Here is a 25,743-nt window from a genome sequence, read left to right on the forward strand (position 1 = left end):
TGGTACTAACAACGTGGGTAGGAAAAGGGAGGAGGTCCTGAAAACAGACTACAGGGAGTTAGGACGGAAGTTGAGAAGCAGGACCTCAAAGATAGTAATCTCGGGATTACTGCCTGTGCCACATGCAGTTGAGTATAGGAATAGAATGAGGTGGAGGATAAATGTGTGGTTGAGGGATTGGAGCAGGGGGCAGGGATTCAGATTTCTGGATCATTGGAATCTCTTTTGGGGCAGAGAGGTTTGCTAAGGCTGTTGGGGAGAATTTGAACGAGAATTGCTGGGGGTTGGGAACTGAACTGAAGAGATGGATGAAGGGGCGGTTGGCTCACAAATACAGAAAGCTTGTAGACAGTGCGAGAGGGAATATAGGCAGGTGATAACAAAGGGACGTGCTCTGACTGATGGTTTGAGATGCGTCTATTTTAATGTAAGGAGTATTATGAACAAAGTGGATGACCTTAGAGCGTGGATCAGTACTTGGAGCTGTGATGTTGTGGCCATTACAGAGACTGGGAGATTTTGAAGATAGTGACCACAATTCTATCTTCTTTACCATAGCACTGGAGAGGGATAGGAACATACAAGTTAGAAAAGCGTTTAATTGGAGTAAGGGAAAATACGAAGCCATAAAGCAGGAACATGGCAGCATAAATTGGGAACAGATATTCTCAAGGAAATGTATGGCAGAAATGTGGCAAATGTTCAGGGGATATTTGCGTGGGATTCTGCATAGATACGTTCCAATGAGACAGGGAAAGTATGGTAGGGTACAGGAACCGTGGTGTACAAGGGCTGTTGTAAATCTAGTCAAGAAGAAAAGCTTACGAAAGGTTTAAAAAAAAACTCGGTAATGATCAAAATCTAGAAGATAAGACTAGCAGGAAGGAGCTTAATGAAATCAGGAGAGCCAGAAGGGCCCATGAGAAGGCCTTGGCAGACAGGATTAAGGAAAACCCCAAGGCATTTTACAAGTATGTGAAGAGCAAGAGGTAAGACATGAGAGCAATCAAGTGTGACAGTGGAAAAGTCTGTATAGAACCAGAGGAGAGCTGAGGTACTTAATGAGTACTTTGCTTCAGTATTCACTACGGAAAAGGATCTTGGCAACTGTAGGGATGACTTACAGCAGACTGAAAGCTTGAGCATGTAGATATTAAGAAAGAGGATGTGCTGGAGCTTTTGGAAAGCGTCAAGTTGGATAAGTTGCCGGGACTGGATGAGATGTACCCCAGGCTACTGTGGGAGTGGGGGGAAGAGATTGCTGAGCTTCTGGCGATGAGCTTTGCATCATCAATGGGGATGGGAGTGGTTCTGGAGGATTGGAGGGTTGCAGATGTTGTTCCATTATTCAAGAAAAGAAGTAGAGATAGCCCAGGAAATTATAGACCAGTGATTCTTACTTCAGTGGTTGGTAGGTTGATGGAAAAGATCCTGAGAGGCAGGATTTATGAACATTTGGAGAGGCATAATATGATTAGGAGCAGTCAGCATGGCTTTGTCAAAGGCAGGTCGTGCCTCACGAGCCTGATTGAATTTTTTGAGGAAGTGACTAAACATGTTGATGAAGGTAGAGCAATAGATATAGTGTATATGGATTTCAGGCAAGGCATTTGATAAGGTACCCCATGCAAGACTTATTAAGAAAGTAAGGAGGCATGGGATCCAAGGGGACATTGCTTAGTGGATTCAGAATTGACTTGCCCACAGAAGACAAGCAGTGGTTGTGGACAGGTCATATTCTCCATGGAGGTTGGTGACCAGTGGTGTGCCTCAGGGACCTGTTCTGGGACCCTTTCTCTTTGTGATTTTTATAAATGACCTGGATGAGGAAGTGGAGGGATGGGTTAGTAAATTTGCTGATGACTCAAAGGTTGGGGGTGCTAGGGATAGTGTGGAGGGTTGTCAGAGGTTACAGCAGGACATTGATAGGATGCAAAACTGAGCTGAGAAGTGGCAGATGGAGTTCAACCCAGTTAAGTGTGAGGTGGTTCATTTTGGTAGGTCAAATATGATGGCAGAATATAGTGTTAATGGTAAGACTCTTGGCAGTGTGGAGGATCAGAGGAATCTTGGGGTCCAAGTCCATAGGACGCTCAAAGCTGATGCACAGGTTGACTCTGTGGTTAAGGTGGCATACAGTGCATTGGCCTTCATCAACCTTTATTACCTGTACTCTGGAACATTGTGATACCAGCGCATCCCATCCCTCAACCATATTTCTATAATAGCTATTAAATCACAACCCCATGTACCCGAGTTGATCTGCCACACTTGTTTGACTTCTTACAATAATATAAATGCAATTTAATCTATTAGACTTTCCTCACACTTTGTATGGCATTTGTTCATTTTTAATCTATTGCGCCATGCTCATCCTTACAGAACTAGTTTAAACATCAGAGAGTTAAACCTGCCTAGGGAGTTGGGACAAAATACTGTACATATTGTTAAAGAAATGCGACAACTGTCCTATACAATTTGAATGTTATTTTAATTTGTCATATTGTTTTACTGTTCTTATATAAGCATCCGTTAAGTCTTGTGAGACCATGGACTTGCATCTTGGAAGGTTTCCAGGGTGCAGGCCTGGGCAAGGTCATATGAAAGACCAGCAGTTGCCCACGCTGCACGTCTCCCCTCTCCACGCCACCAACGTTGTCCAAGGGAAGGGCATTAGGACCCATACAGCTTGGGTGTCATCGCAGAGCAACGCGTGGTTAAGTGCCTTGCTCAAGGACACAACACACTGCCTCAGCCAAGGCTCGAACTAGCGACCTTCAGATCACTAGACGAACGCCTTAACCACTTGGCCAGGCGCCAACACTGTATATTTAACTAAAATGACAGTGACCAAGTTTTGGGTTATCATTCTGCTTGTAACTTCACTGTAAACTTAGCTTTAACATTACCTGCTTTGTATGCTTTTGGCTACTTGTGATGGTACAATTTTTGTTTGAACAGCATAATTTACTGTTTAGAAAATATTCTAAATATTGGGTTTTAACAGTTCTATGATTCATGTCAACATGGAGATGGGCAGTGGACGGCGTAGGGGTAAAAGAGGGGGATGTCCTTGAAAGATTTTTTACTAGCAGACAGCCTGGCCACTGGGCTCGAAGATGCCCTTGGTTCTAAGGCAACGCTGATAAGTTACCAATACCACAGACTATAGTTTACTTTAAATAATCCTTTCCTGAACTGTACTCAAGAACTTGTACAATTACAATTCTGCCCATTTTAAAGATTTCTGAACCTGACAATAAACAATTAGCTTTCCTGGTTGATAGTGGAACCCCCATTTCCAGAATTCTTGCTTCTGATTGACCATAAGCACCCTTAAGCAAAGGATCAGTTAATTGTTGTGGTAACAGGACAGGCAGTCCCTTTACCAGTTTTTTTTATAAAGTTATTTATCACCTTTTCAGATATGAAGGAGAAACATCAGCTGCTTGCAGCACAAGATCCACTGATTAATCTGTGGAGATGGGATTTCCTTTGTAAACTGTGATGCACATTGGTATGCTCCCCTGAAGGGGTACAACTCAAGGTCCCAAAGACTGTATACCCAACTGTGCCCTGTTAGAAGAACTGGTTCAGGTAAAAGCCAGTTTGGTGGTGAAAGTTTACTAACAATTTTTTGTCTGCCAAAACATTTGCTACAATTGACCATACTGTTGGAGAAATAATTATGTCTGACATCCACTGGCATACACTGGAGAAGGTTCAGATCATCTATATGGAAAATCTGCAAAGCAACTACTGCTGGACCATCACGTTAAGTCCTCTCTTGCTCTTTTCATCCTCTACCAATGTGTTGCCACCTCATGCTGAACTGCTTTTAATTGTCACCTAATACAAGCCCACACACAATTTACATGTTACACTGCCATACCACTCAAGGGATTTGAGATTCATTGTTTTACCATCTCTTATGTAAAATGCCACAAGAGTTCCAAAGGGAACTCTTTCAGTATTTTTCAGGTGACTCTTTATATGTAGTGAAATTGCAACCCATGGCATTCAATCTGAACAAATCCTGAGCCTTCTTTCCCAAACACAGAATGATAATAAAGCACTTGCTTGCTCAAGTAGCACAGAACCCACTGGCAAAAGGAGGTAATGATGTGGGGCAAATGATGTCTGCTGAACTCTTAAAAGTGCAAATAGATCTTACAAAAATCCTTCCATGTTGCTTCAGTATGTGGATGATTTGCTTCCATGTTTCCCAAACCCTTAAAACTTTGAAGACTTTTGGACTAAAACGCACTGAGTGCAAGAATCCAATGATGGATATAATTAGAAATGAGTGGGATGTACCAGGATTCCCAACTATTGCAGGAAAAGCGGTGGCAAACTGCATGATTTGCCAGAGACATAATCCCAGGGAACTTGAGGCAAAAATTATCTTGGAGAAAGGACCAACTCATTGACTAGAAGCCTTAAGTAGTTATAATGAATTTTAGATTGAGGATATACTTTGTGCTTATCCTTCACTCAAATGCAGAACATTATTACAACGCCTGCTTACATCTTAGTTACAAACACACACTGCAACCCAATCAGTCAAGTTGTTGGGTATGTTGTAATGGGCCCACACATTCAGGGGGAGGTGTTCCCATCCTTTTTAATTTCCCAGAAAGGAAAACTTAGCATCACTTCAACAACAAAACTAAGACAGCATAACGCTGCCTAGCAGTCACGGAGGGAAGTAAAGTGAAGCCTAAAATTGACTGTTTTAGAAAGCAGGAAGGAGGATGGAGGTATGCATGCAATCCCTCAGAATGGGCACTGGCTTTGATGGATGGTATTTTCTTTTATATAACTGCACCTTATTACCATCCTCTAACCTTGATAGGGCAAAGGGAGGGGGGCGAAAAATGTATCTGCCAATAGAAAGGTACCAGCTTGGTTGGAAACAGTACATGTACATTTAGTAACAAGCTAATGTCACTTAGTAAAACATACTAGGTGTAGTATATATAGCTAACGTGCCTAAGACTTTTGCACTGCATTGTATTTGTCAATGTGCAGCAGAGAGCGCGTTTGCAAATCTGGCAGGAGCAAAGGAGATCAGGAGTGACAAGGGTGAAGCTCTGTAGGAAGGGTGTGGGACAGGTGGCACAGGAGTGCAGAGGTAGGGGATGGCATGGGTGCAAGCATACCCAGCACTGAGAAACCAGGCAAGGTCATTTGATTCCAGACAATGGGTTTATTGATCATTACAGAATGTTCCTCTGGTGCTTCCTGCTCCCTCCCCTCTTCCACATCACTTGTGTTATGAAATTGGGTTTTTTTTGCGGCAGCAGTACAGTGCAAAAAATAAACTTACTACAGTACCTATATATGTGCCTAAGATTTTTGCAGAGCACTGTATAAAAGCATGGTTGCCTGTAGGATGGAAAGGCTTTTGTTATTTGGCCTAAGAATACCACCACATATTCACCAGCTACAGTCACTTTCTCTGCATCAGGCTGTGCAGAATCTCCACTGAAAGGCTATTAGAGGCTGAAAGCTTCTGGATAATTGGAATCCCCTTTTGAGGACTTCCAAGACTTGCTTGAGAAATTATTAATATGTTCTCTGCCATGGAAAGGTTGGCCAAAGAGACACCCCAAGCATTACATGAAACAAGCCAGGCCATTGAGGGTATAACAGATGAGATGGTAGTGATTCATACTGTGGTACTTCAGAACTAGTTGGCATTGGAATTCATACTGGCTAAGGAAAACGGTACTTGAGACATCATCGGCTGGGAGTGTTGTATGCAAATCTGTGATCTAATTAGAATATGACAAGGTCAAAACGATTATGTAGGTGTTACACTGGAGCTGGTCACCACCTGGCTCCACTCCCTTCTGGGAGGTTGGGGTAGTTCCATTGTACAGTGGGCAAGGGGGCTATATTCTTACTAGTTATGCTATTTGTTTTAGTCTCTTGCCTGAGATCACTTTGTAGAGTGATCACTCACCAGGCAACAGCCTCCTTTATGATCCAACAGTCCAATGCACTCCATCAGTCAAATACCCCAGACAAAACTATTCAGTAGGGTGTTGTCCTTTATAGGTCAAAAAGGGGGAATTGCGGAAATTGCCCCAAAGCAAGGGTTAAAATGTCATGCTGGAAATGCAGAGCAACATAAAGAAAAATTGGAAGAAATCAGCAGGCCAGGCAGCATTATGGAAATGAATAAACAGTTGACGTTTCAGGCAGTAACCCACCATGAGGACTGATTGAAGTCCTGATTCTTAGCCTGAAACATCGACTGTTTATTCATTTCCACAGAATCTGCCTGAACTGCTGAGTTCCTCCAGCATTTTGTTTGTTACTAAGGCAACAATCAAGACAAGTTGACAGGCACACTGTGTAGACAGTGCAGTCACCCAAGCTGAACGTGGCCCTTGAAAGTCTAACTCTTGTACAGCCTGCTGAGCTTGGGTACCAGTTACCAACCAGACCAAGATGAGATAAAGATGTAAGTGAAGGAGCCTAAGGTAACACTTACTATTGGGCAATTATTTTATCAATTCTCAAGTATTATTGGCCTTTACCACATGAATTTAATTGGTATTAACATTTTTGAAGGTGTCCTTGATGCTGCGGAGGCCAGTGCTCATGATGGAACTGGCTGAGTTTACAACTTTCAGCAGCTTTTTACAATCATGTGCGGGAGCCCCTCCTTACCAGAAGAGAATGCAACCAGGTAGATTGCTCTCCACGGTATATCTTTAGAAATTTGCAAGTGTCCTTCGTGACACACCAAGTATCCTCAAACTCCTATAGCCACTGTTGTGCTTTTTTAGTAACTGCATCACTATGTTGGCCCCAGGAATAATCTTCAGAGATATTGACACCCAGAAACTTGAAATGCACACCTTTTCCACTGCTGAGCTTTTCATGAAGACTGGTTTGTGTTCCCTCGACTTCCAGTTCCTGAAGTCCACAATCAATTCCCTGGTCTTCCTGCTTGCTCCCGTATACCAGCTTGTCACCATCTGAAATACTGCTAGCATCAGCAAATTTATAGATGGTGCTTGAGCTGTGCCTAGCCACACAATCTTGGGTGTACAGAGAGTAGAGCAGTAGGCTAAGCATGCATCCCTGAGGTGCACCAGTGTTTATTGTCAGCGAGGAGATGTTATTTCCTGCTGAGAAAGTCAAGGATCCAGTTGCAGAGGCAAGAACAAAGGCCCAGGTTTTGGAACTTGTTGATTAGAACTGAGGGTATGATTTGTGTTATGTGCTGAGTTGCAATCAATAAACAGCAGCCTGATGCAAGTATTAGTACTGTCCAGGTGATCCAAGGCTATGTGGAGAGGCAGTGAGATTGCACCTGCTGTAGACCTATTGTGGCAAAAGGCAAACTGCAGCAGGTCCAGATCCTTGCTTAAACAGGAATTGATTCTAGCCATGATCACTCTATCAAAGCATTTCATCACAGTAGATGAGAGTACAACTGGACAACAGTCATTGAGGCAGCTCACCCTGCTCTTCTTGGGCACTGGTATAATTGTCGCCTTTTTGAAGCAGGTGGGAACCTCCGACTGTAGCAGGGAGACATTGAAGATGTCCTTGAACACTCCTGCCAGTTGGTTGACACGGGCTTCCAGAGCCCTACCAGCAACACCAGCAGGGCCTGACCCTCTTGCAAGATGTTCTGATGTCAGCCTCCAAGGCAGAGATCACAGGATTTTGCAGGGATTCACATAGGTATAGTTTTATTCTCCTTGTCAAAGCATGCATAAAAGGCATTGAGCTCATCTGTGAGTGAAGCATCATGGCCATTTATGATGTTAGGTTTTGCTTTGTAGGAAGCAAACCCTGCCAAAGCTAAGGTGCATCCGATTCAGTCTCCAACTTCAGCCAGAATTGCTTTTTCGCTCTTAAAATAAATTCCATAGTTGTACCTGGACTTCTTGTATCGTTCTGAGTCTGCAGTCTTGAATACTACAAATGACATCCACAAATTTCCTGGTTCATACTTGGCTTTTGGTGTGGGTATGTCCAGTAGGTTCTCAAAAGGCAAAGGTCATGATGAAGTCAATGTCAACTGGGTGTATTCATTCAGATTCGAAGATGAATCCCTGAATATTGTCCAACTCATGTTCTCAATATCATTTATTACTTATTTATCAATTATTGTTTCCTTGTGTATTTGCACAATTTGTTGTTTGTCCGTCCTTGTTTCTGTACATTTTTGATTGATTCTATTGTGTTTCTTTCTATTTACTGTGAATGCTTGCAAAAAAAATGTATCTCAGGTGACGTACGTACTTTGATAAAAAAAAATTACTTTGAACTTCGAAGACACGCACTCCACTATCAGATTTCTGAATGAACCATGAACCCAATCTCCCTGTTTTGTTCTCCTTTTGCATTTTTATCAATATCCCTATTGTAATGTTAAGTATTTTTAATGTATTGCACAGTATACCGCTGCCACTAAACAACAAATTTCATGACATACGTTTGTGATAATAAATCTGATCTGGTCTGGGGCCAAGCAGTTCCCAAACCAAGATACGACGCACCCAAGCAACACACACAAATGCTGGAGGAACTCAGCAGACCAGGCAGCCTCTATGGAAAAGAGTAAACAGTGGACATTTTGGGGCGAGACTCTTCATCAGGACACTGATATCAGTCCACTGTTTACTCTTTTCTACAGAGGCTGCCTGGCCTGCTGAGTTCATCCAGCATTTTGTGTGTGTTGTTTGGATTTCCAGCATCTTCAGACTTTCTCATGTACATGATATATCTCTACACTATGCTTTCTATAGGGCATCTGTAAAAACAAAATCAGCAAGTTCTCAAGAACATGAAGAATTTCATTTTTGAAGAAGAGATATTGGCATACTTTCTCATCTGTAGTGTTAATGTGGCTGGACAAGGACAAATTGTTGGTGATATTTGCACTGAGGAACTTGAAACTCAACGATTTCCACTTCAGCACCACTGATGTAGATAGGGGTGTGTACTCTACTCTGCTTCCTGAAGTCCATGAGTGCTAACACCGAGGAAGAGTCTGTTGTCATGACACCATGCCATTGAGCTCTCCAATTCCTTCCTGGACTCACTATTTGAGATCTGGCACACTATCAAAATAGCATTTGCTAACTTGTGAATGAAGTTAAGAGTAGAATTTGGCTACATAACTGTGTGTATAAGACTATAGTATGGAGCTGACAATGCAGAGTGGCGGTCAGCAGTGTTAAGGACAACATGGAGGTGTTATGTATTCCTTCTGATAGAGATCTGTTGGTCAAGAAGTCAAGTATCAAGTTGCAGGCGAGGAAGCAGAGTCCCAGATCTAGGAATTTGGAGATGAGTTTGTTAGGAATTATGGTGTTGAAGGTGGAAGGATGGACAATAAAGAGGCAGACATTAGTGTGCTTGTTATTCAGATGTTCCAGAGATGAGTGTAGGGTCAGGAAGACAGCAGATGCCGTGAACCTGTTTTGGCAGTAAGCAAATTGCAGTGGACTGAGTTGACCTTGGAGTCTGGAATTGATGTCTGCCACGTGGGGCTTGAGAGGCAAACTCTTTTTTAGATAAATGCAGAGTGATGAACATATGGAACGAGTTGCCAGAAGTGGTTGAGTCAGGTACAATAGTATCATTTAAGAAGCAATTGGATAGATACATGGAGGGATGGGATGAGAGGGACATGGGCTCAACACAAGAAATGGCACCAGCTGGGTGGACATCATGGTCCAAATGGACTTGTTAGGCCAAAAGGCCTGTTCTATGACCAGTCTCATGAAGCATTTCAAGATGATGGATGTGAAAGCCACTGGATGATAGTCATTAAGGCAGGTCACTGTTTTTCTTTGGCATAAGTAGAATGGTGGACTTTTTAAAAGCAGGTGGGAGACTGCTTTACTTTCATCCTTTTGTTCTGATTGCTTCTTGGGGATCTTCATATCAATATTGCCACCATCTCTTTAATTGTACCTTGTCAATGGCTACGTAGTAGTTTGGCAAATGCCTCTTCAAAGCCACACAGACATATTTCAACAACCCTCTCCCTTTTGTTCCCCCCACCAATGAATTCTCAGGATGGTTTGACAGATTGTTCTTTTAAAAGATCTATATTTTTTCCAAAAGCTAATTAATTGTCAGAGATCACAGCCTCAAAGATTCCCAACTGTTGACATCAGGTGCAGTCTTAATACTGTTGTACAAATTCGATAATCACCCTTTTCATTCTAGAATATGACATCTTGATCTATTGAACCCTTGACTCATTTACCCTATCTATCTACATGTTTGAGCTGATGCTCAATTTCAATTTCTAATACTACTTTCAGACAATTGTTGTACCATAATATCAGTGCTGTTATTTAAGGCAATAAATCAAACAAACTGCATAATTAAAAGTACTAACCTTATTTCCTTTCTCTGTGCCCTTGTCAGAATGAAAAAGCTAGGGAAAAATACACACTATTTAGTGGAACAAAAAAACCCCTCGATTCTACAGGTATATTTCAATCACATTAGAAAGCAGCCACAATGTATACGGCTAAAAACTTCTGAATTCAATTACACTTTGGATTGGTTATAGAATACCCCTGCACTTAATAATCTCCAAATTATAATAAAAAACATTTTCTTCCATTATAAATTTCCGCCATATATAAATTAGTTGTTCAGTACGTGTTCTCAATTTATAATGCACATGAACACAGATAGTTTGACCAAAATTCTTCAATCTGGCATCCAATTAGAGGCTTTACATTAAAACTATTGAGTAAAGTTCTCTTAACTTCGGAACTTCTTCATAATTATGTTCACCTGGAACTCAACCCATGATGATCAAAGAATATCTTTCGGTCTTCACAGGAAAACATCAAAGCATCAGAAAAACTAAAGTTGAAAATGTCAGTACTATATTTGACTACATGCAAAATCTCACCTTATCTATACAGTCATCAAAAAATGCTAGGCTGGCATCTTTGTCGCTCACAAAAGAACACTCTTCAATGAAACGAATGAACATCTGTGTTTTAGTCAACTGAACATAGAACTTCTGATGTGTTCGATCACGAGACTTCAAGAATCCTACCAAAAATAACACCACCAATTACATATGAAACAACACACTCTGCTAAAATTTGTTTCGGTGTGGTACCTCGTACTTAAGAGCAGCCATGCACTGTCATGTACAAAAATGAGCTGTTAAGCATTTGTTTTATTCCAGCCAAGCCAGTTACAGGGTAAGTGGGAAAGTAAAGAAAGTAGAAGTCAGAAACAGGTAGGGAACCATTATTTTATTTGGTGTATTCTATAGAACCCCAAACAGCAACAGACACTGAGGTGCAGACCTGGAGCTAGATCTTGGAAACGTTGTTCTGATGGGTGACTTCAACTTTCCTCATATTGATAGGCACCTCCTTAGTGCAAAACGTTTAGATGGGGAGGAATTTGTTTGGTGTGTCCAAGAAGGATTCCTGCCACAATATATAGACAGGCCGACTAGAGGAGAGGCCCCATACTGGATCTGGTACCAGGAAAGTAACCTGGTCAGGTGACAAACCATTCAGTGGGTGAGCATTTGGAGAGTGACCACAATTCCCTGACCTCTGCCACAGCCTTGGACAGGGATAGGAACAGATGGTATTAAGTAGCATTTAATTGCAGGAAGTGAATTAGGAACTGATGTTCTCAGGAAAATATGCAATGGAAATATAGAGGTTGTTTAGGAAGAACTTGCATGGGGATCTGGATACATTGCTTTGATAGGTATGGAAAGGATGGTAGGGTGAAGGATCCTATGATTATGATTGACAAGAAATGTGGAACATCAAAAGAGGAGGAAAGAAGCAGACTTAAGGTTTAGGAAGCAAGAATCAGAAGGCACTCAAGAGTTACAAGGTAGCCAAGAAGCAGCTTATGAATGGACTTATGAGCGCTAGAAAGGGACATGTGAAAGGCCTTGGTGAGTAGAATTAAGGAAAACCCCAAGGAATTCAAAATGTATGTGAAGAACAGGAAGCTGACCAGAGTGAGGGTAGGGCCAATCAGGAAGAGACAAGGAAACGTGCCTGGAATTGTAGGATGCAAGAGAGATCCTAAATGATTACTTTGCTTCAGTATTCATCAGTGAAAGGGACCTTGACAAATGTGAAGACGGCACAAAACAGTCAGAAACGCTAACATGTTAACATTAAGAAAGAGGATATGCTGGGACTTTCGAAAAAGGATAGACAAGTCCCCTGGGCCGGATGGGATCTACCGTAGGTTACTGTGGGAGGTGAGGCAAGTGCTATGCTTTTGGCAATTATCTTTGCATTCTCACTGGCCACAGTAGTAAAGGAAGGTTAGAGGGTGACAAATGTTATTTCTTGTTCAAAAAAGGTGACAAGGATAATCCTGGGAAGTATAGAGTCTTACGTCAGTGGTGGGCAAACCTTCAGAGAGAATTCTTAGAGACAGAATTTATTAGTATTTTGAGAAGCACAGTCTGATTAATTATAGTCAGATTGGCTTTGAGAGGAGCTGGTCATGCCTTATGAACCTGAATGAATTCTTTGAGGAAGTGACAAAACAAATTGATGAAGGTAGAGCAGTGGATGTGATGCATATGGACTTTAGTAAAGTGTTCGATAAGATTCCCTATAGTGAGCTCATTCAGAAAGTCAAGAGAGATGGGATCTAGGGAAACAAGACTGTGTGGATATAGAATCGGCTTGCCTACAGAAGGCAGAGGTTGGAAGTAGATGGAGCACATTCTGTCTTGAGGTCTGTGACCAGTGTGTTCCGCAAGGATCTATTCTGGGACAACTGATCTTTGTGGTTTTTATGAATTACTTGGATGAGGAAGTGCAAGAGTAGGTTATTAAGTTTGCAGATGACACAGTGATCGGGATTTTTGAGAAGCAGCCCATCAGCTTCTGAGAAGCATGAGAAGACGCAGCTCACCCAGGTTCGCAAACTGAGTACAGAAGACATTGATTCACGGCAATTTGGTGTTTTGAGAAGCAGCCAATCAGCGATCGAGATAGATCATCAAGAACAAATTAAAATACGGCAGCAGCAAGCAAAGCGGCTATTGTTGAAGTCTTTAGCTATTCGAGACTTCAGCAAAAGGCTTGTGTGATAAAGTGAGAAAGCTGCAGCTAGATTCTCCCCTCCCCCAAGTTTATTATACTCTCAAAATTGGGACTGGGACAGGCTATTTTCTAGCAAGGGTGTACTTGCTAAGTGGGAGACCTTCAAAACTGAAATTTTGTACAGATAAAGCTTGTACAGTATGTGCCTGTCAGAATAAAAGGTAAAGATAACAGGTTTAGGGAACCTTGGTTTTCAAGGTATTGATGCCTTGGTTACGAAATAAAAGAGATGCATAGCACTCTAGTGATATGAGAGGAACATGAGCAGAAACATCGTCACTCAGAGTGTCACGAGAATAAATGAGCTGCCAGTGCAAGTAGTGCATGCGGGCTCAATTTCAACATTTAAGAGAAGTTTGGACAGGTATATAGATTGCAGGGTTATAAAGGGCTACAGTCTGGGTGCAGGTCAATGGGAGCAGCTTAAACGGTCTGGCACTAACTAGATGGGCTGACAAGCCTGTTTTTGTGTTGTACTTTTCTATGGCTTTAATAGATGATGTGTGGATAGTGTAGGTTGTTATGGATTGCAACACAACATCGATCGGAGGCTGAGCTGGGCTGAGAAATGGAAGATGTAGTTCAATCTGGAAGTGTGATACACTTTGGAAGGTCAAACCTGAAAGCAGAGTACATGGTTAATGGCAGGATTCTTAGCAACGTGGAGAGACAGAGGAATATTTGGGTCCACGTCCATAGATTCACACAAAATTGCTGCGCAGTTGGTGGTTAAGAAGGTGCATAGTGTGTTGGGGAGAAGAGCGACAAGGTAATGTTTCAGCTCTATCAAACTCTAGTTATTCCACATCTGGGAGTATTGTGTTCAATTCTGGTCACCTTATTATAGGAAGGATGTGGAAAATTTAGGGAGGGTACAGGGGAGATTTACCAAGACGCAGCATTGATTGGACAGCATGTCTTATGAGCGAGTTGGGGCTTTTCTCTTTGGAGTGACAGAGGATGAGAGGTCACTTGATAGAAGTGTTTTAGAGGAACAGATAGAGTGGACAGAGACATTTCCACAGGGCAGAAATGGCTAACACAACAGGCCGTATTTTTAAAGTGATCAGAGAAAAGTATAGAAGGCTGTCAGGAGGCAGATTTTTTTTTTAAAAAACAGATTTATGGATGCATAGAATATGCCTCCAGGATTGGTGGAGTTAGATACATTAGGGGCATTTAAGAGAATCAGATAGAAATATGGATGAAAGAAAAATGGAGGCTATGTGGAAGGGAAGGGTTTGATTGATCTCAGAGTAATTAAAAGTTGGCATTTCCAGTAATCTTTCTCCTTCAGCCCGTAGAATGATGGGATTTCTCACTTTAATGGCGAAAAGATGTATCTTACAACATTGGAAAGAGCTTAATACTCCAACTACCTTTCTTTGGTTTTCTCAGACGATATTATGCTTGAATTTGGAGAAAATTAGAAGCAATCTTTATGATTCCTCACTTAAATTTGAACAGACCTGGAGATCTTTTATTCAACATTTTCATTTAATGTAATTTTTTTTCTCCTCTTTTTTTGCTCCATATTTATATACCCTTCTTGTTTCTTTTTACTGTTTTTAATGGAGGTCGGGATTGAGGACGTGATTTTAAGTTGTTTTTTCTTTAACTCTGCTTGGTTGCAAGTTAGCCCATTGCTTTGCTTTGCTTTTAGTTAGTTGCACGGTGGGTTTTTTTTTCTTTTTCTATATATATATATATATACACACACACACACATACACACACACATACATATACACACACACACACACACATACATATATATACATATACACACACACATATACACACACACATTATATATGTATACTATTATGTTACCTTAGTAGGTTATGTTTAAATTACATTGTTTGTATTTTTTTTTGTATTAATATCTCCTGTAATTTTATTATATTCTAACAGTGTATTAGTGCTTATATGGCTTACCTTTTTGTATACTTATTCAATAAAAAGATTTAAAAAGAAAGAAAGAAAAGTTGGCACAACATCATGAGCAAAGGGCCTTTACTGTGCTGAACTGTTCTATGTAAAGAATAATTTTTTTTAGTAGTGAAAAGGGTATCCAACTTCAATTAGGGTTGTTTGGGCATTAAGTCATAACTCAAAACAAAATCAGATCACAAGATCAATAAATAGCAGCAAAAATCAAGAAACATCTTTCAATAGATTTTTCCACAACCCAGAGGCAAGTCTTCTATAAACAAAATGAAAATGTAAACAAGTAAACAAGCCTCCCTGGCTTGCAGAGTTAAACCACAACTAGTAATGCTTCAAATTTATCAACTCATTCTGATGACTCTGCCCAGCATCTGCATTCAGATCATATTCAATCTTCACTTATACAACACTGTGGATAGCAAAAAAACAATTACTGATACCTTCCTTTACAAGCTTTAGACCAAGACACAAGCTTTCATGCACTCATGAAAACAACTCCAATCAATACATCTATTAGAACGTAAAAAGCTTGTTGCAATAACATGCTTGCTGAGTCCTTCCACATTATGAAAGCATTATGTGATGTAATCAAAGATACACTTTGTACACAACTGTAATTGGAGACGGGAAAGAAGATTGAAGTTAATATGAAACAAATAGTTGGGCTATGGTATATAAAGTAAAAGATAAGCTGAAACAGAAAATTATGGAAAAAACTGAACTTGAGACATGGAATTGCACTGGAAAAACACTTCAGAAAATTAGTGGCATTTTTCTATTAGTTAGTATCCATGCAAATTGGCAGTTCGCATATTGACATGTCCTGCTTTCATTCTTAAAAGTTGAAAATATTTTCAGTTAAGTTTGAAGCACCAGATTTTAATCAGTCCAAGCAGTCCATCTCATAACTACTACACCTTGAGCATTGGCCCCTCAACACCAATGACCATACACAGTTACCACAGCTTCTCGTTTACTACTCCTTTCACAAAGTAAGGGCAAATCAAAGACAGAGCCAATGCAGTACAAACTGATGGCATTCCATTGAGAGTGCACATTATCCTGCAAGGTTGGGACAGGAGTCTGAGCAGATGATGACACAGAAAGAGCATCACTTAAAAGCAGACTTTGACCTGTTCTAAAACACAGCACTGGAGAGGGTGCAGAGGAGGTTCACTGGGATGTCGTCTGGATTGTTGAACTTCAGTCATGAGGATACAAAATAGGCTGAGCTTGGAGTAAAGGAGGCCGAGAGGTGACCTTAAAGCAGCATACACGATTGAGAGAGGCACAGCTGGAGAAGATAGTCAAAATATTTCTTCATAATTAGGGAATTAAAAATAAGACGGCGTAGCTTTAAAGTCACTGGGAAGAGTTTTAAAGGGAATGTGAGAGATAAAGAATCCAGAGGAGTTTTACAAATTGAGCAGGTTGGGACTTGTTTCACTGGAACATAGGAGAAGGAGAGGTGATCTTTCTTTCTTTTCTTTTTAAATCTTTTTATTGAGTAAGTATACAAAAAAGGTAAGCCATATAAACATTAATACAATGTTAAAGTACAATAAAATTCCAAAAGATAACAATACCAAAAAGAAAATACTACAAACAATGTAATTTAAGCATAAGAAACCAAGATAACATAATAGTATACTAGATTTTATATATATCAATGGAAAAAAAAAAGAAAAAAAAACCCCCCAAAAAAATCCCACCGTGCAACTACCTAAAAGCAAAGCAAAGCAATGGGCTAACTTGAAACCAAACAGAGGTAAACTTAAAATCACGTCCTCAATCCCGACCTCCATTAAAACAGTGAAAAAAAAACAAGAAGGGTAAATATTACATTAAATGAAAATATCGAATAAAAGGTCCCCAAATCTGTTCAAATTTAAATGAAGAATCATAAAGGTTACTTCTAATTTTCTCCAGATTCAAACATAAAATCGTCTGAGAAAACCAAAAAAAGGTAGTTGGAGCATTAAGCTCTTTCCAATGTTGTAAAATACATCTTTTCGCCATTAAAGTAAGAAATGCAATCATTCTACGGGCTGAAGGGGAAAGATTACTAGAAATTTTAGGTAGTCCAAAGATAGCAGTAATAGGGTGAGGAGAGATATCTATATTTAATACCTTAGAAATAATATTGAAAATATCTCTCCAAAAAGTTTCCAAAGTAGGGCAAGACCAAAACATATGAGTTAAAGAGGCTATCTGCCCCGAACATCTATCACAGAAAGGATTAATATGCGAGTAAAAACGCGCTAACTTATCTTTGGACATATGTGCTCTATGAACCACTTTAAATTGAATTAGGGAATGTTTAGCACAAATAGAGGAAGTATTAACTAATTGTAAAATCTGCCCCCAATCATCCACAGAAATGGTAAGCCCCAATTCCTGTTCCCAATCTACCCTAATCTTATCAAATGGAGCTTTCCTAAGTTTCATAATAATATTATAAATCATAGCCGATGCACCTTTCTGACATGGATTAAGGTTAATTATCGAATCTAAAATATATATAGGAGGAAGCATTGGAAAGGAAGAAAGTATAGTACTTAGGAAATTTCTAACTTGTAAATATCTAAAAAAATGTATTCTTGATAAGTTATATTTATTAGATAATTGTTCAAAAGACATAAGGGAACCATCTAAAAATAAATCCAAAAACCGTAAAATACCCTTAGTCTTCCAAGTTTGAAAAGCGCGATCCGTAAAAGAGGGAGGAAAAAATATGTTGCCTAAAATAGGAATCGCTAACCCGAATTGATTAAGATCAAAAAATTTTCTGAATTGAAACCAAATGCGCAAAGCATATTTAACTATCGGGTTAGAGACCTGCTTAAGGCGTTTCGAATCAAAAGGAAGAGAGGAACCTAAAATAGAACCAAGTGTATAACCCTGAACAGATTGTAATTCCAATGCTACCCATTTAGGAATAGATAGTATGTCCCGGTCAAGTAACCAAAATTTCATATGTCGAATATTAATAGCCCAATAATAAAATCTAAAGTTAGGTAATGCTAAACCTCCATCTCTCTTAGCTTTCTGTAAATGTATTTTACCCAGTCTCGGATTCTTATTCTGCCAAATAAATGAAGAAATTTTAGAGTCAACTTTATCAAAAAAAGATTTAGGAACGAAAATTGGTAATGCCTGAAACACATATAAAAATTTTGGCAAAAAAAACATCTTAACTGCATTAATACGACCAATCAAAGTTAAATATAAGGGAAACCATTTAGATGAAAGTTGAGTAATATGGTCTATTAATGGTAAAAAGTTAGTCTTAAATAAATCTTTATGTTTACAAGTAATTTTAATCCCAAGATATGAAAAGTAATTATTAATCAATTTAAATGGAAATTTATAATATAAGGGAAGATGTTTATTAATCGGAAAAAGTTCACTCTTACTAAGATTTAATTTATAACCTGAGAAAAGACCAAATTGTGCTAATAACTCTAAAACAGCAGGAATGGATCTCTCAGGATTAGAAATATATAAAAGTAAATCATCAGCATAGAGTGATAATTTATGGGACTTTAATCCCCGAGTTATCCCAGTAATATTTGAAGATTCTCGAATAGCAATTGCAAGAGGTTCTAATGCAATATCAAATAATAGGGGACTAAGAGGACAGCCTTGTCGAGTACCACGAAAGAGAGGAAAAAAAGGTGAGTTTAAGGAGTTAGTACGAACCGAGGCTACAGGGGAGTGATATAACAGTTTAATCCAGGATATAAATTTCAAGCTAAAATTAAACATTTCAAGCACCTTAAATAAATAAGGCCATTCTACTCTATCAAAAGCTTTCTCGGCATCTAAAGAAATAACACACTCAGGAACATTTTGTGAGGGAGTATAAACGATATTTAACAATGTACGAATATTATAAAAAGAGTAACGACCTTTAATAAAACCCGTTTGGTCTTCCGAAATAATAGAAGGAAGTACTTTTTCTAGTCTATTTGCTAATAACTTAGAAAAAACTTTAGAATCAACATTTAATAAAGATATTGGTCTATAAGATGCACATTGAGCAGGGTCTTTATCCTTCTTTAGTATTAAAGAAATTGATGCTCTATTAAAAGATTCCGGAAGTTTACCAAGTTTCAAAGAAGCCTCAAAAACCTTATAGAGCCAAGGAATCAATAAAGAAGCAAAACATTTATAAAATTCAACGGTAAACCCATCAGGGCCAGGAGCTTTCCCCAGATTCATAGAAAAAATAACATTCTTAATCTCATCCATTGTAATGGAAGTATCTAATAAAGAAGACATATCCTGTGAAATCTGAGGGAAGTCTAACTTATCTAAAAAATCATTCATATATTTAGAATCTCGAGGAGACTCTGATTGATATAAAGAAGAATAAAAATCACAAAAGGTTTGATTAATCCCCACATGATCCAATATCAATCGATCATTTTGGTTATAAATCTGATTGATTTGAGATTTAACATAATTAGATTTCAATTGATTAGCCAGCAGCTTGCCAATTTTATCACTGTGAACATAAAAATCACTTCTTGTTTTCTTTAATTGGTTTACAATCGAGGACGAGAGTAGTAAACTGTGTTCCATTTGAAGTTCAGTTCTTTGTTTGTATAGCTCCTCAGAAGGAGCCATAACATATTTCTTATCAATTTCTTTAATCTTGTCCACAATTGCCATCTCCTCCTGCTTCTGTTTCTTCCTCAAAGCAACGGAATACGAAATAATCTGACCCCGAATATAGGCTTTAAAAGTGTCCCAAAGAGTGTTAACCGAAATATCTTCTGTATGGTTAATTGTAAAAAAAAGCTCAATCTGTTCATTCATAAAATTAACAAAGTCCGAGTCCTGAAGCAACAGCGAATTAAAACGCCATTGTCTATTGTTTGGTATATTGGCCATAATTTTAATAGAAAGCTTAAGTGGAGCATGATCCGAAATGGTTATAGAATCATAATCACATTTAATCACTGAAGGAATGAGACGAGAATCAATGAAAAAATAATCAATTCTTGAATAGGAATGATGAACATGTGAAAAGAAGGAAAAATCTTTTTCCTGAGGATGCAGAAAACGCCAAATGTCCGTCGACCCAGAATCAGAAAGGAAAAAATTTATCAAATTTGCAGATTTATTAGGTAAAGTCCGTAAAGGAGCCGAACGGTCCAAAGCTGGAGATAAACAGGTATTAAGATCTCCGCCCCAAATCAATGAAAACTCGTTCAAATTCGGAAACTGATCAAACAATGATTTATAAAATTCCGGACAATCCATATTAGGAGCATAAACATTAACCAAAACTACTTTTTTATTAAATAGTAAACCACTAACCAGTAAAAATCTACCATTCGGATCAGAGATAATATCCTGTTGTATAAAAGTAACTGAGGAGTCTATAAAAATAGAGACACCTCGAATCTTAGCATTGGAGTTCGAATGAAATTGTTGTCCCTTCCAGAATTTGAAAAAACGTAGTCTGTCCCCCCTCCGTACATGGGTCTCTTGTAAAAATAAAATTTGTGCTTTAAGTCTCCGGAACACTTTAAAAACTTTTTTCCTTTTAATAGGATGATTAAGACCATTAGTATTCCAGGAGACAAAATTAATAATAGACTCCATAAATCCTAAAGTCAACCCATAACAAGGAGGATTGACAATAGGCGCGACCCACAAACCCGGAGAGGAAACAGAACATACAAAAGATACCGGGGAAAAGGACGCAACCAATACTTCAATAATGTATATAGCCCAAAGAGAAACAAACTAAAACGTGAAGCCCCTCCCACCACCCCCCACCCCAAGACCCCAAGGCGAAATCTAAAGCAGACCCGCCAGAAAGAAGCAAGCGCTAAAACTACCCCCATGACTTCCGGTATACGCTCCCTAAAAAAAAGGTATAAATATGAAAAGGGTCAGCTAATTGTAAAACAGTAAAAAAATAAGTAAAAAAAAGTTAGCTCAATTAAAATACACACAGAACAGAACAAAAGCCGGAAAGTATATATTAAAAAAAAACCACAATAAACCTCAAACTCATGAATAGACACAGCAACAGAAAAAAAATAGGATTATTAACATAAAATGATTATAAAAAGCAAAACAGAATAAAATTTAAAAAAAAACTACAAAATTTAAGGCCGCACAGGAAATACGTAAGATGACAAAAGGGAAGTAACCACTCAGAATCCCCTGGGAAAAGAAAGAAATGACGCAGTTAAAAAGAAAGTTTAGCAGCCATATTAAGAAATCGAAAGTAAACTTTTCTGCCCAAATAGGGCACAGAAAAGTTAAAACCAACCAATTCACAGCCTCCGATCAACGGAGAAAATTTAAAAAAAGGCAATTAAGATGTTGAAGATGAAAGTTGATCCAGATAACTCTGGGCATCCGATGGAGAATCAAAAAAACGAAGGGCTCCATCTAACATGCGAATCCTTAGACGTGCAGGGTACAGCAGCGCTGGTCTTAAATCCATCTTATAGAATTCCGACATCACGGATCTGTAACGGACCCGTTGGTCCCAGATTGGTTTACTGAAATCTTCCACGAATCGGAACTTAAGATCCGAAAAATCAATGAAACCTTTAGATCGAGCGAATCGAAACAGTCTCTCCTTGTCTTGAAAGTAATGAAAACGTAAGATAACATGCCTCGGTCTATCTGACCTAGACGAGTATGATGGGATTCTGTGAACACGATCCAGTAACGGTGGTTGGTCAGGAAATACAGTAGGGAATGCATCTTTTAAAAGTTGGGAGAAATATTTCATAGGGTTGTTAGCTTCCACGGCTTCCCTGACGCCAATCATTCGTAAATTCTGCCGTCGCATTCTAGATTCCAAGTCAGAGTTTTTAAAAGTCAAAAAGTCAAGTTTCTTCTTCATTACATTAATTGTTTCTTCGACTTTCCCCATCTTAAGCTCACTTTGTTGCGCGGATTTTTGAAGATCAGATATAGCCGACTGATGTTCCGCAATACATGTTTGCATCTTATCAATTAAATCGGCAATTTTCTGGAACTTAGTTGAGATTTCCGTATGAATCAGGTCTTTAACAAAGCCCATAATTTCTGTACGAATCATCTCCCTAACAGAGGTTGAAATTTCCCTCTGAATTAACTCCGATATCGCTTTCAAAGTCACCGGTGATTCAGTCGGAGGGAGATCCGTAGCTTTCGGTTTAACCGGAGGTTTACCATCCTTGCCGTCTTTCCCGTTCTTAGACATAGCCGATATTAAAGTATAGCTGACCATAGAGAGAAAAAACTCAGAGGTAATGGAGCGAGTCAAGAACGCGACTTCACTCCATGAGCGCTACCGGAAGTCTCCGGAGAGGTGATCTTATAAAAGTGTATAAAATTATGGGGGACATACATAGGGGTGAATATACACAGGCATATTTGCAGGGCTGAGAATCAAGAATCAAAAATCAAGAACTTCAGGGCTTAGGATTAAGGTGGAGAGGGGAGAGATTTAATAGGAACCCTTTTTTACCCAGAGGATCATCTGTCAGAGGATTGAGCTGCCAGAGGAAGTGGTCAAAGCAGGTACATTAACAAAACTGAAATCAGTGTAGGCCAAACATAAGCAAATGGGATGATCTTAGATGGGAATCTCAGGTATTATGGTCATTGGACCGAAGGGCCCATTTCTGTACTGAATAACTCTCTGACCTCTTTTAAAAAAAACACAACTGATGTCTGGCATGCACTGCCAGAGGTGGTAGTAGAATCAGATACAATTATTGCATTCAAGAGGTATTCAGTTCCACACTTCAATCGGCTGGGAGGTATACTCACAGAGGCAAATAGGATTAATGTAAATGAGTAGAACTGCAGGCATGGACATGGTATCAGAAAAGCCTGTTTCCATGTTATACGACTCCATAACTACCTGGTGCTGACATCTGTATGTGTATAGTTCATCTCCTTGCTTTCATCAGGAATGCAGTAAATACATAAAGCTTTAATACTTCTCTCCAATAACATTACGGTGTTTGAGGTACTGAATTAGTAAACACAAGCTTATTAATATCTGGTGCTTAATCTAACTACAAGTTAGTACGAGCCAAGACAACAAGGGTTAACAAACTTGATAATTGTGTGGGTATCACAGACTTATGAATTTTCATCGAGCATGATTAACCTCATTTTCTCATAATGACTGTAAATTTATCAGAAGCAGGGCCAAACTGCAGCTGGTGTCCCAAATATTTAACCATTCTCATACTTGGATTGTAATGAAGGCACTCCGCATCAAGCCCTCCCTTCATAGGCTTCTCTAGTGTTATGCTGAAGAATGCATTACTTAATCCCATGCCACTAAAGGCTGGAGGGTTCTTCAATGGGAAAAGCTGATATTAACTTTCAGTTACTTTACTTCAAGACTATATGTATATTGAGTTATCCACGCTTTTTATCAACCTATGATTACATTTTTGAAGCTTGCTACAACTCAAATAGCTTCTAAATATCTCTAATATGAAAATTGTTTAGATCTGCAAAACAATAAAAGAAAAAAACCTCTCAGCTTTACTCTCAATGTCACTTTCTGGCAAAGGCCTTAAGAGAATTTTGTGGGCCTCAAATGTTTACACCAGAGATTTACACAAACAGGAGCTTACTGCTAAACGTAACCATCCACACTTAACCTAGCTAAGAACTGGGGTAGGTAAAGACAAGCCAATCAAGTACAATTTGGCCAAACATGATTCGTAAATAGATGCCCACTTTGTCTTATATTAGGTCAAATTCTTGGAATAGACCCTTTCATATAAATGGACACAAAAATAGAAATTCATTTCATGGAAGTTAAAAACTGAACCTGTAAAGTTATTTGCCTAACACTGAAATGCATCAGACCAACTGGGTTGAGGATGGAATGGAATTTTACTTTGTACACAGGTAACACTTGGTTTTATTTATTGACAGATCATGCACGGTAACAGGTCCTTCTTGCCCAACAATCTGCACTGACCATTACACAGCAAACTAACCCATTTGTTCTTTAGAATGTGAGGTGGAACTGAAGCAACCAGAATAAACCCATGTGGTTACGGGGAGAAAGTATAAACCCCTTACAGACAAGTGCAGGAATGAACCCAGGTCACTGGTATTGTAATAGCATTATACTAAATGCTACGCTACCATACTGGGCAAATCAAGGTAAAACAAATCAGATTAAAGGTGTACTTCAACTTACCTATGCAGTTCATTCTTAAAGGCCTTTTCTCCTATGGTCCACTCTCCTCTCCTATCAGATTCCTTCCTCTCCCGTCCTTTACCTTTCCTACCCACCTTGCTTCGCCTATCACCTTCTAGTTATCTTCTTTCCCCTGCCCCCAACTTCATATCCTGGCAAACTCCCCCTTCCTTTCCAGTCCCTGAAGAAGGGTCTTGGTCCGAAAACTCTGCTGTTTTTTCCAATTCCATAGACCTGTTGAGTTCCTCCACCAATTTGTGTTACTCTGGATTTCCAGCATCTGCAGATCTCTTGTTTGGTGCCTTTTGAGATGATGCGTTAATAGACTGGCATGAATTAGAATTAAATATACCTTGTAGGTCATATAGTGAATTTGCAGAAGTGGCTTTTTCAGAAGGAGCCTGGGTGATTGGTTTGAGGTATGTTCTATATCCTTTCAATATTGATGCCATAAATCGCAAAAAGGCCTCCTGAATTTCCATCTCCAGTGATATCATCTTTTTATGCCAGGAAAAATCGGCCTCTATTGGTGTCATCTCGATAGCAGACCCTTCCTGTGCTCTCCTGTGAACTAAACCATAAAAAAGAATTAATCCAAATCAATTTGCCAAACAGTATGTAATTTAAGTAAGGAAGTAAGTGAGAAAAAGGAAATAAATTTAATAAGTGTATCATTTTTATCTGAATTTGTGAATGTCAACAGAACAGTCCAACTTCCATGACATCTGCCCTCACCCCACCAGAAATAGGGTTCCTCTCGTCCTTACATACCACCCCAATAGCCTCCGCATCCAGCACATAATTTTCTGAAACTTCCACCATCTCAAACTGGATCCCACTACCAAGCACACCTTTCCCCTCTTCCTGGCTTTCCGTACGGATTGCTCCCTGTGAAACGCCCTTGTCCATTCATCCCTCTCCATTGATCTCCCTCCTGGTAGTTATCCTTGCAAGTAGAACAAGTGCCATTCCTGCCCCTACACCTTCTCCCTCACTCCGATTTAGTGCCCAAAACTGTGCCTGTTCTCATCGGCACGTCCACAGATGCACCGTGGATTGCTATTTGGTATGAAGTCACCAACGCAGAGGATCAGAAAAGGCTGCAAAGGGTTTTAAGCAGCCACCTTCATCATCGTACTGGCCACCCCACCACTGAGGATATGTTCAAAAGGCAATCCCTCAAGAAGGTGGCATCCATCATTAAAAATCCTCACCATCCAGGACATGCCCTCTTCTCATCCGGGAGGAGCAGGAGCACGAAGACACACACTCATTGTTTCAGGTATTGTTTCTTCCCCTCACACTCAGAGGGCTGAATGGTCCAGGAACACTACCTTACTGCTTTACTCACTTTTTGCACTACTTGTACATAGTTTCTTCACATTTCTTATTGTAACGTATAGTAATTTTTAAAATGTCTTATTGTACTGCTGCTGCAAAACAACAAGTTTCATGATATACGTCAGTGATAACAAAACCCGATTCTGGA

The 25,743-nt window shown here is 39.4% G+C and overlaps 1 protein-coding gene across 2 annotated transcripts in view; it reads right to left on the minus strand.

Moving 5' to 3' along the window:
* dennd4c (DENN/MADD domain containing 4C) overlaps nt 1-25,743 on the minus strand; it is a 177,723-nt gene that overhangs the window by 65,883 nt on the left and 86,097 nt on the right. For both annotated transcript variants that reach the window (XM_063069024.1, XM_063069025.1), the window contains exons 12-14: nt 24,607-24,825; nt 10,913-11,058; nt 10,385-10,423 (exon numbers count right to left, since the gene is read on the minus strand). In XM_063069024.1, coding sequence (XP_062925094.1) covers nt 10,385-10,423; nt 10,913-11,058; nt 24,607-24,825 — 404 coding nt within the window. The remainder of the gene's footprint in view (nt 1-10,384; nt 10,424-10,912; nt 11,059-24,606; nt 24,826-25,743) is intronic.

Source organism: Mobula hypostoma, chromosome 16, assembly GCF_963921235.1.
Source record: "Mobula hypostoma chromosome 16, sMobHyp1.1, whole genome shotgun sequence".
In the NCBI taxonomy this organism is placed as follows: domain Eukaryota; kingdom Metazoa; phylum Chordata; class Chondrichthyes; order Myliobatiformes; family Myliobatidae; genus Mobula; species Mobula hypostoma.